Source organism: Cygnus atratus, chromosome 8, assembly GCF_013377495.2.
Source record: "Cygnus atratus isolate AKBS03 ecotype Queensland, Australia chromosome 8, CAtr_DNAZoo_HiC_assembly, whole genome shotgun sequence".
NCBI classification, from domain to species: domain Eukaryota; kingdom Metazoa; phylum Chordata; class Aves; order Anseriformes; family Anatidae; genus Cygnus; species Cygnus atratus.
Genome location: NC_066369.1, coordinates 12,728,304 through 12,742,907, shown reverse-complemented (window position 1 = coordinate 12,742,907; position 14,604 = coordinate 12,728,304). Strand labels below are relative to the sequence as shown.

The 14,604-nt window shown below is 36.8% G+C and overlaps 1 protein-coding gene across 16 annotated transcripts in view; it reads left to right on the top strand.

Annotated features, from left to right (window-relative positions):
• RABGAP1L (RAB GTPase activating protein 1 like) overlaps positions 1-14,604 on the top strand; it is a 248,469-nt gene that overhangs the window by 40,025 nt on the left and 193,840 nt on the right. For all 16 annotated transcript variants that reach the window (XM_035537617.2, XM_035537610.2, XM_035537612.2 and 13 more), the window contains one exon: positions 4,511-4,655. In XM_035537617.2, coding sequence (XP_035393510.1) covers positions 4,511-4,655 — 145 coding nt within the window. The remainder of the gene's footprint in view (positions 1-4,510; positions 4,656-14,604) is intronic.

Below are 14,604 nucleotides of genomic sequence, written 5' to 3'. Positions count from 1 at the left end.
TGGCACTGCACCTCAGTAAGGGTTTTTTAACTTGAAACGTTTAAATACCTAATGGTTAAGTAGCATATAGAAGTGTTTGATGCCTTTGTAAACTGAATTATTATACATGTTGAAAGTAATTGGCTTTGTGGGCTTAAACAATTTTGAATCTATCGAATTCTCTATAACTTCATACAATCAGACCTATGCACAGACATCTAAAACAAGTCTATTTGGTAAAATCAGGAAATGACATTAATCGTTCACTGTAAAATCAGCTAATACCTAACATGGAAATCCTGGGTGTTAAGGTTCAAAATACGAAGATAGGTGGCTGAAAGGACGTAATCAATTAAAGGCAGAGGAACCTTATGCAGGGGTTTGAGTTAGGCTATTACTACTGTTTTTTCAAAGTATCTTGGAAGGGTGGATTTCTGTGTTTTCCAAAAGAGGCATTTGGAAGAAGGTTATCTGGAAAAGCAAATTCTGATGCGTGGGGAAGTTACTGTCTTTTCACCCTCATGGTGCATTTTGTGCATACAAAATGCACTACATTGTTGTCCTTCACTGCCCTGGGACTTCATGAAGGGTAAGGGCATTATTGTTGCAATGATTTATTAAGGTATCATTGTTCATGCTGGCGATTGTAACCTTACAAAATGTTCAAAGAACAGTAAAGGAAAAAAAAAACAAAACCATTTTTAGGAAACTATTATCTCTGAAATATGTTTGTCAGTCCTTGGAGTTCAATGTTGAAGTTAAGTTGTACAAACAATGCACCACTCTACAGAGGTGAGAAGTTGTTAAGATGAGACTTAAAGTATAGTTGTGTATTCCCTCTGTTAGCTTTCCCAGTCCTGTGCTTGGGAGATTACTGTGCATTTATTTCTTTCTCAAGCGCTAAGAGGTGATATGTCCATCCATCTCATCTGGTCACGTTTGTTCAATAGTTACCTACTGAGTAGACTGCTAAAGACTCCTCTGTTCTGGCATTGGGTAAGGTACATAAAGTGTATATCTTCCCATTATCAGTGTAGGGTGACGTACAACACATCCTCATGCAGAGAGTGTTGACCTGCTTTCTCCAAAGATTTACCATCGAATCATAGAATGCGGGGTTCTTGGTTCAAAAAGGTAACAGCAGAGGCTAACTGTATCATTTGCACTGGAATAATGATCCATTATCTTTGACTAATGAAACCAAATAGGAGTGATTTAATTCTACTGAGCCTAGTGTGAATGTTTTAATTGTCGTCATCCTGTGGGGTGTAGTAATGGGTCTGGCAAAACAAGCTGTGTTCATGCTATATAGCAAAAGTGCAGCTGTGTTTAACACTTAAAGTAAATAAATCTCATGAAATACTGTTTATGTAGTTCTTCTGCAGATTAGCATAGTAATTTGGAATTCAAGAAAATGTGAGAAAACCAAGTGTTATATGCAAATGTTGAGGATATCTACATTTTCAATTTAAGAAGAAATATATTTGAAGATATTACTTTCTCAACTTTTGGATACATAGCTATAATCAATTAACCTTTCCTCTTAAGTCAGTTAAAACCCTACCAGTTTTAGTTTTAAGTACTATGGATGCTTTCGTTTTGCTTTCTCACCCCTTATAATGTGACAACACACACATGCCTCCCTTCCCTAAAGAAACACAAGCTTTTCTTCCTGCTGTAAAATTCTGAGGAGCTGTTCTGCAGACTTTCAGGGAAGGAACATTTTTAATCTCGGCAATCTTACTCCAAGATTAGGCCCTGGTGATGGGTGACAGGATCTCTGTGGTCGACTTGTAGCAAGTTGTTGTTCAACCAATTATCTGTTGGGTAATTTGTATTGCAATAGCTGTTGATAGATAACTCAGTAAATAACTTGTAGGTAACTCTGAAAGAAGCTGTACCTTAGGTCACTTTCTTCTTTAAAACTAACTTTGCAGATGGCATTGAGATCAGCCACTTGTGAACCATTTGGGAAAGTAGTTGAACTCGAGTGGATTTTAGGGAACCGGAAAGCTTTTATCAATAGCCTCAGCTGTAAGGATAGGTGTTTTCCTCTGTGCAGGACTGTGAATCCTGTGGTATAGTTTGCCTGCTGATGTAAAATCATGACAGCAGTGCTATCCATTATTGTACAAATGTAGCCTGTTTGACTGTAGGTGAGAAATTCATTGATGCTGTCTGCCAGTTCTGAGCTCCAGTGCGCAGCGTGCTTGGCAAGAAGCTTTTGACTTGGGCTGTCTGAGCAAGGTGCCCTTCCCAGTAAAGAAGCATCCATTACTGAGGTTCAGAAAGGAAGTAAGTAATGGAGTAGCATTTCCCAGGGTGAGACTTGCCGGTAAAGAGAGAAAAATCAAAACTCTGCTGAGGAAAGATTCCTATAGGCCTCCTAGTCTGAACCCAAATTTGCGAGGTGCAGTCAGGTATGAGGAATGGCATAAATGCAGGTTGTCGTGAGATTTAGGACTGCTATAAACATATTGCCATACTGCTGATAGATATAATCAGAACATGATCTTTGGAAAGGTTGTTGTAGATAGCAAATTTAGGCTTCAGAAGAACAACTAACCAAGTTACTTGCATTGTATACAGATGGCCTTGCAGTTAAACAGAACATGTACAAGGACCTGAAGATAGGTGATTCTTGTATGTTGTAGCAAAGTCCTCTTGTGGGTACCTCATGTAGCAATAGTACCTCTCATGCCTTACTCCATCAAAACTAAAAGCCACAGGTAGTGATGGTGAATAATGCTACAGGCATCAATATTTGATTGATTTAGCCAAGTACTTTGTAATTACGTGATAAAGGTGTTCTGTGAGAATAAAACAAGTACAACGTAATAACTTGCTAAATATTTAAAAGACAAAACAAAACAAAAAAAAAAAGCACCTTTATGCCTACATCCCAAAGTTCATTAAACACTTTGAGAAGCTCAGTCAGCAAAACTGTTTGATAGTTGGAGCCACGTGACTGTCTTCTTCCAGGGTGTATCAGCTTTAAAGGAAGCAGATCTGAATGATTAATATCTCTGAAATAAAATAGATTTTCTCAGTATAAAATTACTTACGTTGTCTTAGTGCAAGCAGTCCTTATTTAAGCTACCTACATGCATAATGTCAACAGCTTGTTGAAATTGCAAGTTCTGTTTAGCCATCTCCAGCAAAAGGTGTCATGGAGTCGTCTTCCAACTCCTTCATAGTTTTGCTTTTGAATTAAATTGAATACACTCTGAGATTGTATTCTTTTCCTTTTTCATGGTTAATTTGATGTTTTTAATATGCTCAAAAATTGTCTTATTAGACAAGAGCACAGAACAAAATAAAACAAAATTTTGTGCTGGTTCTAGTTCATTTAATATAGTCATTAGTTTGCATTTTGTACAATTCTCTGCAAGTATATTAGCTACTGCATGTAACTGAATAATAATTGTGTTCAGAACTGTAACTCAGAGGAAAAACTAGAGTTGACTTTACTTTAAAAACTTGCAGCATTGTATCCAGTGGGGTATGGGTAACTAACTGTTTTCATGTGAAAGTCTACTGAACATGAAAGACATAGATTAAATTCTGACCTTCTCCAGCTTTAAGTAAAAATAAAACAATTTCTCCCTGCCCCCCAACTTTTGAGGTAGTCTGCCTTGGAAGTTATCGAATTACCAGAGACAGATTTGGAAGAAAAGCTGCTTTTACAGGACAAAGTGCTTTCTGTTGAAAATGTTCTGGCCTCAAATTCATAGCTGCAGACACCACGCTCAAAATTCCAAAATTTCCAAGTTAAATTACATGCTAGATTAATGTATATACATGACCTTTACACATGTACACAGACATATGAGCATATATTTATATATATAATTAAACTTAGGCTACAAACACAAACTTTGTAGCTAGATACAGCAGATACATATCCCTATTGAGAGGAATATATTACAAATTATACTATCTGGAATAAAGATGAATTGGTCTGGTTTTTTTTTGGGGGGGGGTGGTGGTGGTGGTGAAACACTAAGGAGTTCTTCACAATTTATGACTTTCAAAAAGCATGAGGATTTTTTGTTTCTTTAGTCTTGTCTTTACCCAATAAAACCCTTACTATTTAAACTTTTTTTCCTCTAAGGCATTTGATTCCTGTTTCTTTGGTGATGTCAGTTATTCCAGGTTTTTTTCCTGTTCTCTCCTATTTTCTTTTGCTGCAGTTTCTCTTTGACCTCATCTCATTGTATCTGTGCTTAAATGGGAAAGCCTTTCTCTCATAGTTCTGAATGATAATTAAGATGGTGTCTAGGAGGCAGCTTTGGAAGTAATGCTGGTTTATTTGCAACTTCTGACTATAATCCTTGAAAGAGAAGCACAGCTATGTTTTACTGCCAGCCTACATATGCCATTACGAAGGAATCTGAGGGAGTCTTTCCCAAACTATTCTTTAGCCTTGATATGAGACTTTTTTTGTCTGTGTTTTGGTTTGGTTTTGGCAGACCATTAGAACTGTATTTGTCAATAGTGCGGTCCTATACATATGCGTATTTTGTTTTAGTCTGAAGGAAAAAGCCACACAAGTGCTGGGGATCCAATTTATGAGGTGGTCAGTCTACAAAGAGAATCTGCAAGAGAGGAAGAACTGGTCAGCCCAACAAGTGGAGGAGGGCCCTTATCATCCCAGGAGGATGAGGCAGACGAAGGTAAGAATAAGTGAGCACTCATAGTTTCCATAGATAAAACTATTATATTTCTGCTGTTAATTTACTCATATAATTCTTCCTATTTGTGTCTATTAGAAATACAGCTGGACAGTAAGATCACACATATTTTCCTTCTAGCAGCAGTTCTTTAGCATTAGCATTTTTTTCCCACACCATTATTTGGAGTTCTTCCAATACCAGCAGCAGACTGTGCATGTCCATTTTTCTGTGCACTTCAAAATTTGTTACTGCTGCACTCGTGCTCTGCTAATAAGATAGAAAACATTTTCTGGAGTGGTTTTTCATCCGGTCAGAAAACGTTTGCCTTCAATGTGCTGCTTAAGAACGACATTGAAATGGCTGGCTGTAAATGCCTATGTACAGGAAAACCAAACAAAACCAGTGTGGAAATGGGCTCAAAGACAATTCCTCTGCCCCCAAACTGTGGGCCTAGCATGTGAGTTTCTCTCACTTATAAATGGGGCTTATCAAAATACTTCTAGGTTCAGTTGGTGATCATGTTGGGGATTGCTGATGTTCGTGGAACCAGAGTATTTGCCTTCCCATCCCAAAGCTAATGATTCCTCAGAGTATTTCCACATGTTTTTTGGGGCCTTTGGCCCACTGTAGTCCCTTAGTACCCTGAGGGCTAGCTCATAGCCTTCAAAATAGGCTTTTGATGCCAGCTTTGATTTGTATATCTGACCTACCAGAACTTGTGATAGTTTTACAGTTATTCTTCACATTTCTGGCACTATTCTGTCAGTACTGTAAAAAGTCTTTCTTATTACAGTGGAAAAAATCCAGTTTGATTCTTACTTGATTGTAAATGGTTGGATATTAGTTTATGCAATGTGAATCAGAACCCTGTGATTAATGCAGGAGCAGACAGATCTGGTTTCTCCCTTCTGTTTACAAACAACAGCAACAACAAACACAAATCCCAGGTGATACTAGGCTTACAAGAACAGAGCTAACAGAGCTGGTCTTTGCAGAATTGGAAACCTTCCACCCCTTCCATGGGAGGGAACAGGATGGGTATTGACTATCACTGTCATTCCACTATCAATTCTAAATAGTAAAAATACTATAATCTCTAACAGAGCTTTTGTATTAAATGGGTATGTGGGAATACTCTACTGATTATAGCAGGAATTATTTCAGATTGACCTTTGAGTCTTGTGGTTCTGTGTAGTGAAGTTCAACATCTGTGGGTGTTCTTTTTCTTTGCTAGATGTTAGAACTGTAAGAGAATGTTTTCTGGAACTTGTTTGGTAGGACAGAGTTTAAGTAATTACTTGAACGCTTTTTTTTCTTGTTTTTAATATTGCTTCTCACCAAGAAGAGCAAAGTGCTGTTCTAGGGTTTGATGAATGTAGCACAATTAGCAATAATGTGGATATTATCCTCTTGGTGCTATTATAAAGCTGTTTTACTTTATTATAGGGTAAAAGTATTCCACTGAGGAACCTGAGTTTAACTTTGGTTTAGCTTCCTAATGCTAGTTTCGATATTTTAAATGTAGATTACTTCCTAAGAGAAGACATTAAAAATATCATGATGTGACTCTGTTCTCATGGAAACTGCATTTAGAGCTATCTGCCTAGAAGTTAGCTATCCTAGTGGATATGCAGGTTAAATGAGTCACTGCCAGTTGTTCTAAATAAATCTCTTCATTCTTTTTCTTTCTTTTTCTTTTCAGGGTACTAATTATGATGATGGAAAAGAACTTGAGTTTACAATGTCTTGTCTTAGCCTTGGAAGAAGGCTTTTTCTTTTGTCTAATGTTAAGGCCATATAGATTTTTCTGCTTGCTATTATGGCAAGTGTGCATTATAAGGAATATTAGATAGGCCAGAGGCTGGTATTCCCATTTAGAGATATTGAGGATTATCATTTCTTCTCTTCTCTCTTTTTTTTTTTTTGCTATATCTTTAGCTACATGCTATATCCCCACAGAACATTAATTTAGTCCAGAAACACTATATACTGCAGTTTTATTTGTATAATGCTGTAAGAATGCATGTTTCATGTGCACCTTACCTGATTTCTGTGTACTCTGTACATCTTACTTAGTAAGATGTCTTATGTTAGGAGTATGTGAATAAAGATGATGTTCTTAAGAAAGCATTTTTTCAGTATTCTTGTTCTTTTTTGCTTTAATGAAAGGCCAAATGTATTTTCCGAAAACAACACTTAGCTTTTTTTTTTAAATTTAGCCTCTTTTTTTTTTTATAGCTTTTCAGATGAAAAATGATCTTTGCAAAGACTTCGAGATAGCTACTTAAGAGATCTTTCAGGTCAACATGACTATTTTTTAAAATTTATTAATATCATAACAGATATTTCTGGCAACCTAGCCTTGTAAGGTTCCCTGCTTTGGAGATGATGTTTTTTTTTTAAATAATAATAATAATTTCTTGTCAAAATATGGATTTTTCTTCTCCTTGGTAAGAAGTTTTCTCTTAAATTCAGGCTCTAATCTTAAAAAAAAGTTTCAAATAAAATAGTTTTATTACCAATAAGCTGAAAAGGATACTTGTTAATATTGAAGTATGAGTAGAACCTTGTAAAAAGGTGCAGAGCACTATTGAGTGAACTAACCTTTCTGCTTTTTGATGTGTTAAGAATGAGTGAGAACACACACAGAAAGCTTGGTTGCATGTTGCATTATTCAGAAAATTCAAAGCTGCATGGACCACTTTTACTGTCATGTCATTCTATGGCAGGGTGAAGTGGCTGGCTGCATGTGTGAGCCTAAGGACTGGAGAAAACTGGTTCCTGACAAAAGCATTTGCAAGGAGAATGTAGTCCTAGAAACGTTTAAGTGGCAAAGGGGAAGGGGAAGAATAATTTCGCTTATTTTAGCATAAGTGCTGGTTAGACCATAGATGAAATCATGACCTTTGACTCTAATATTTTAATTACTTTTTTTTAAATAGTCTAACTTTTCAGGAGAATACAGGATAACTATTTGAGATTCACTTTAAATCAGAATACTGTTAGGAGCTTAAGGATCATTGTAAATAAGAGCAATTCTGTTTAAAAACACAAAATACTCTGCGTTTCCAAAGTCTTTAAACTGAGTGTAATTAAGCTGAAGATTTTTTTTAATGCTTGCTTATTTATTTATTTTCAGTTTTATGTGGTCCCAAGCCATTAATTGCAGGGTAAACACTGCATGTTATGTTTAGTAGACATCCCAAAGCAGGTAGTTCATGCTAGGTAAAAGGTAACATGCCTACCAAGTCTCCAAAAGAAGCTTCTGAAAATGAGTTGTAGGTTGCCTCTAGAACACTCTGAAATGACTTCCAGGAATGCAGTACTATTTGTGCTTGTGTTTTTTGATTTGTTTGTTTTATTTTTGTTTTTTTCCTGCAACATTAAATTTCTTGATCTTTTAAGATGTTATATTTCTGACAGCTGGGAATTGAGCAGAGATCCAGTTGACAGCACAGTGGATACTGATCCATAAACAGTTGGCTTAGACCAAGAAGGAACCTATTGAAATGTGTTTAGAGCTTAGCAATTGGCTTTTAATAAGGAGAAATTATATATAAATATCAAGCTGTAGGAGTAAGAAAGGGCAGAAGAGAAGAAATAACAAACATAATAGGGTAATGCTTTCTGTCTGTTCCCTCTAGTTATCTTGGCTCTATGTACAAAGAGAAGTATTCTACAATAGAAAAATTAATGTATAAGATATGGAAATTCAGTGAAATTTGACAATGAAAGTAGATTAAAAGGGTAGAGAATCCTGAAAGTTTCAAAGAAATTGAGATAGTAATTTTTTGGGAGAGCACAAAAAGACAGGGTGGGTACAATAATTCAGAAGTGGGCAATAGTAAATGATTGGAGATGATCAGCAAGACTAAATTAAGATCCCGGGTCAAATGTTGTGGGTGGGTAGAGGCTGTTTTCAGGAATCAAAAAAGCAAAAGAGTAGAGGAGGTGGTGTTTTAGGAGTCAATAGAGCTATTGAGAGTATTTTCTAATAAAACAGGGGCTTATGACCGGGGAGAGTATGAACAAACGAGGATGACTGAGTGAGACAAATGCCATTAGCACTATGGAAATAATGAACTCTGCGTTTTTATCCTAATTAAAAATAGCTTTATGTAATTCATAGGAAATGTTTCTTAGAATAGCTCAAAGCAGAATAATGTTGCTAGGTACTAAACAAGATAAATCTATATTGGAGTCTTATTCTTACAATAAAAATGAACTAAAATTTAACAAATCCTAAATCCATTAGGCCATTTGGCTAGTGTTTATCTTCATCTCTTACGGAACTTCAGCAAAGGTTTCCTGTCTGATTTTTAAAATACAAGTGCTGTGGAGGAATGTGGATCTGTAGCTTCCAAATGAAAAAAAAATAATTCTTGATGTCATTTTATGGGCTGTACTATCCATTGTCTTGGATTTTCATGCCTTACAGGTTAACTTCTGTTATTAAAAATGTACTTGATTGACTTCTCCAGCTATTTTTGTGCTGTCAGAAAGAATGTGATCACTTTGTTAATATATATTAAAAAAAAAAAAAGGCAGAATACTTTTTTTTCAGTTTGCTCTGGAAGGTGTTATTAATAGTTACAGCTGTGTTCAGATTTATTCGTGCATATTCAGATTTATTCATGCAAGTATGGCCTTTCTGTTAAAAAGGCAAGTATTTCAAATGCTTTCAATTTGAAGCAGTTTTGTGGCTTTCAAGTCAAGTATGCATTGTGATGAAATTGCAGGGTTATATATGAAATGGAACCAACCTGAAAATTCTCCAGTTTTCCATTGCAGATTTACAGGTAAATGGAAATACAGGGACAGTCACCTAGTAGGGACTTGTGTTCTTTCCTGTCATTTAATCCAGATCTCAGTTAGAGTTCATCTGTAAACTGGGTTTCCAGGCTAGGCCATCTACAGCCATGTGTGACTTTCTCTGGAGTATTGTATTCCAGAGGACACATCTGCAAGGTGCTTGTGGGAACATAGTTTTTTTAGGGATTCTTTCCCTGGTAAAATACCTTGTTTCACTTTGTGAAGTTCAAGAAGTTCAAAATATCATTCCAGAATTCTATCCTGTTGTTCATGAATAGTGGAGGGGAATCTTTTGGCTTTTGGGGTTTATTCTTTGAGTGCACAGGTGAAATCTGATTCTTTGATTTCAACCTTTTTTTTGTAATAGTATACATAAAATAACTTCAGGTTGTGGTATAAAATAGACATTTTTCTCACAGTAAGTGAGATTAAATTAAATTTGCATCTTGTCCAGAAGCAATAGCAGATTATTTTGAATGTTTCAACGCTTTATTTCTGTAGTGGTCTTTTCCTTGTCTGCCTACAAGCAGTATGGCAGCTTAAAAGTTATTTGAAAAAGGATTTGCAATCCTGTTGGCTTCTTAGGAATTAGAGCTTCCTATTGCTAGAGGATCTTCCCAGGTGTCGGTCATGAGTGTCATGGCTTTGTGTGCCTCAGACTGCCACCATTATGCTCATACAATTTCACATTTCATATCAGTTAAAAAAATAAAAATCAAAAATCAAGTGCCTTTATATAGAGGTGATTACAAAGACTTCTCAACAAACAGTTCCCCACAGCTTGTTACTAATAATTGTGAGGTTCTTGTCTCTTTTTAGGTTTGGTAATTAACTTTAGCTATTTTGTTCAGCCTTTGTATTTCATAAGCCAAGTGGCTTAAATACTGCCCTGGCATTTTAAATAAACATTGGGCAATATACAATTCTAATGTTTTTATAACGTTGATTTTTTTAAACATAGATATATCAAATGTGGCATTAGACATTAATTTATACATTTTAAAATTCGTAATATGGAAAACACAGAATAACAAATGGCATTGTCTTAGAATTGTGACAGCATCTCAAACTTGATTTTTCTCGCGTGTTCTCAAAGCTGTCAGTTTTCAGACAGCACAGTACATGGGGAAGATGTTTATATTTACAAGAATACCTCCACTGTGCAGCATTTAGTTGGCTTTGTCATTTGTGTGGGAGCAAAACTACTGAACTGAAGTGATAATTTCCTCCACTTTTTATTCAGCTTTAAGCATTTTTACATCCAAGATAGAGAAGTCATGGTGGCCTACTTGTATATTCACTACAGGAGGGTAGGATCATCGCTTTGCATGTTTCTACACTCAGATTTGGCTGAACAGCTCAGGTTTATTTTTGTGAATTTTAAATCAATCTTTTTCAATGTGACAGCAGTGCAGTGCCTATGTAGCAACTATATGATTTGGAACTAAGATATATGCTTAAATGCAGAATTTTTTATTAAAAAGAAAACAGCAGCTTGGCCAATGGGATTGATTTCTAAGGGGAAGGTTAGGTCCTTCGAGAGGTATTGCACAGACTTCATAACCCGTACAAAAACCATTATTGTTTGCAGTGTGAATATGATGGGGAGTGAAATACGACATCATGTCTTCCACCTTCTTTCAATGCTTATCAATTGTAGGTGTTTTCGATCCGGGTTTTCAGTTGCCTAGAGAAGTAATTAAACTTGTAGGTTGATTGCAAAGTAATGAAAATTTTGGAATTTGTCAGCGTTAACTTCTGTTTGAGTGACACTAAGTAACGAGTGTATACATTTATAGTTCATAAAAAGGAATAGCAATAAAAATACTTCTTGCTATTACTGGTTAACTTTTAGGGGAAAACTTAGAATCTTTTTTGGTTTTGGTGTCTTTATGTGTACTTCAGTAGCTGCTAAATTATTTTTCTTCAAGTTTATTGTGTAACTTAAATGTTAACAGAAGTTTCTTATGAGCAGAATTCAGTGCAAGTTTTCTTTGTTCATATTCATAAAACTTTCTTTCTGGTTCTGATGAATTTTCTTCCAGCCAAATTGGGGAATATGCTGTATTTGCTCACTTTACTGTTGCAGAATTTGCTGAGGATCATCATTGTGTAAATATATCACTTGAAAGGCATTTTGAAATATTTTTTCTTCATCAAAATACTTTGTAATGCATTAAAAAGTTGAATCTTTCTGCAAATCTACCTTATTTGATAATACAGTGAATTTCATAGCTTAAACTTTGTTTCACTCTTGTCTTTTCTGGTAAAACTGTAGCTCGTGCTCTATAATTTCCTGTTACCTTATAAATGGAAGCTTGCTTTTTTTGTGGTCTTTCTCACGATCCTCTTTCATTTCTTATGTACAGAATGATTCCATGTCAGTAACGTCTATATCTTGTTGCCCTGATAATATGCTGCCAACTTCAGCTCCCCCTTCATTTTTGTTCTTCTCCTACATAAAAATCAAGCTTCTCATTTTTGAATTATTCCAATTCTATTCACACCTATCTTCACAACCTAATTTCTTTCTGCTACAGGCTGCCCTGCTCAGGTTGCTCCAACTATATTATTTTTCAGTTCCACCTACTCTTTATTTCACTTGCAACAGCTTCTCAATTAAAACTCATTAAAAATCCTTCTTTCTTCTTCATCTCGGTGCTCAAACCCCACCTGTTCAATTTTTTTCCTGCTATCTTCATGCATTTCCAATCATTTTAGGATGTACTTGGCTTCTTTGCTTTTATGCTTGAACTCTTGGAATCAACAATATAGTTTTGTACTTTATTTACATTTTTTGTTTACAGACAAATTAGTTTGACTCCTAAGGCACTGCTGTATTTCAGGTAGTCTAGTAGATTTCTTTAAGGAGAGCAGACCTACCTTCCCAAAAGGTAGCTCTGTATCTAGATAATGCATCTCTGTATCTAGCTCTGTATCTAGTTTCATCTAGGGGTTCTCCATGTTCTGCATTTGTGGGGTCAAAAGCACTGAGTTATCAAAATGAATGAGGAGGAAGGAAAGGCCAACATTTTGTGTGTGACTGTGTTAATTTCTGTGGGGTATTTATTTATGGTAAAGAGTTACTGTCTGTGTAAGTCTTCTGTTTTGAACACATGATGTCTCAATATTTTGTTTGAACATGGCTCATCAAGCAAATACAGACTAGTTGGAGGGAGAAGGCAGAAATGAGCAGAAGCCTCATATGTGGAAAGAAGTGGAGTTTTCGAGAGAGATAAGAATACAGAAGATATTTCATTGCAAGATGTGCTAATATTGTTTTCCATGGCTGCTCTGTTTAAGACAAAGTAATATTGGCATAAGTTGCAGAAAGAAAGAATTAGATTAGCAGTGAGAGATACAGTCCAAGAGTTACAGTAATGAAGTCCCTTGGAGTGAACTGCTCGGGGGGTGACTGGAGGTTTGTAGGGTTAGCTTAGAAAAGTATCTGCAGGGGACTAAATGATCAAGACCTGTGTTCTCTTTAGCCTAGTTCAAAAAGTACCAACTTGGATAACCTACCAGAGCTGTCTCATAAGGCTTGACTTTACTACCCTGTGGTTTTCTCAGGAGATAGTCAAAGCCTCTTCTGGTTTTACAGTACTGCAGATGTGGGCAACCATAGGGTGGCCTCCAGTGGCAGTTCATCATTTGTGAATGCTGCAGTACAAAAACAAACAAACAACCCCCCTAACCTTACTGCCATTGGATATCAAAGGGGATAATTCTGAAAGTTCAAGTTGTTTTCCATTAAAATTAGCCTTTCAGGGTGTTCTGGGTTGGACTATATCCAAAGAGGTGCCTCTGCCGTGTGGATGACAGGCCACGTGAGGATGCATTTTCCAAATTATTTGTTACCAAGAATAATGAGCCAAAGTTTATTTTTCTACAGAGTGGTAAAAGGTCTTTCATATGAGCGGTCATATTTCTACAGGATGGAGTCTGTTTTTAAAGGGGCAAAAAAGTTGTAATTGAGCCTGGTCAGTGGAGTAGTGTAACATAACAAATGTTAGTGCTGGGCCATTTAAAATATAACTCTATGTCCTATTCAAAATAGTCTGCTCTGTAATGAATAACTTATGTAATGAGTGTTTCTAAGCAGAGTAGACGCAAAATTACACATATCCAATAGGCTGCCAGTCTTCTTTTTAGTTAGTCATTGATTATAGTTTGTTCTTGAATGTTCCTGCAGATTTTTCAAAGAGACCACTTGTGTTTGTCTATAGGTATACTAACAAAAGCAGCCTATATGCAAAATCTGCAGATCTTCCCCCAACCCCAGTAGCATGTGTACATGCTTCAGTATTTATCTCATGCAAATGGCCAATGTCTAAAACAAAATACAAGAAGAAAAGCAAGTACACTGGGCCAGAAGTAAGGCCCAGGTGACTATGGGCTGGTCAGTCTAACCTCAGTCTGGGGGACAGTTAGGGAAGAAGTCCTCCTGCAAGTTGGTTCTAAACACATGAAGGACAGCAAGGTGATTAGGAACAGACAGCATAGATAGATGAAGGGCAAACCATCACTGCTTTCCTGTGACAAGGTGACCAGTGCTGTGGATGAGAGAAGAGCAATGGGTGCTGTATGCCTTGACTTTAGCAGGGACTCCAACACAGCATCCCATAGTGTCCTTACCATTAAATTGATGAGATAGGGACTGGAATAGTGAAAAATAATGTGGTTGAAAAGTTGGCTGGACTGCTGGGCTGAAGGGATTGATCAGTGATGCAAAGTCCAGCTGGCAGTCAGTAAGAAGTGGTATATTTCAGGGATTGGTATCGGGATCAGTGATCTTCAAGGTCTTTATTAATGACCTGGACAGTGGGACTGGGCGCAGTCTCAGCAGCTTTGTGGACAACACCAACCACCAGGTCAGTGTGCTGGAGGGCAGGGCTGCTGCTCGGAGTGACTGGGACACGCTGGACAAAAGTGCTGGTGGGAACCTCATGGAGCTCCAAGTAAGGCAAATGTAAATCCTGTATCTGTGATAGAACAACTCTGTGTGACAATACAGGCTGGGGGCTAACTATCTGGGGAGGTATCCCTGTAAAAAGTACCTGGAGATCTTTTCACCTGAGTGGAAGAAAACCTGCAAGGAACCAGCAGTGTGGCCTCGCAGAGCAGAAGGCCGAGCCCA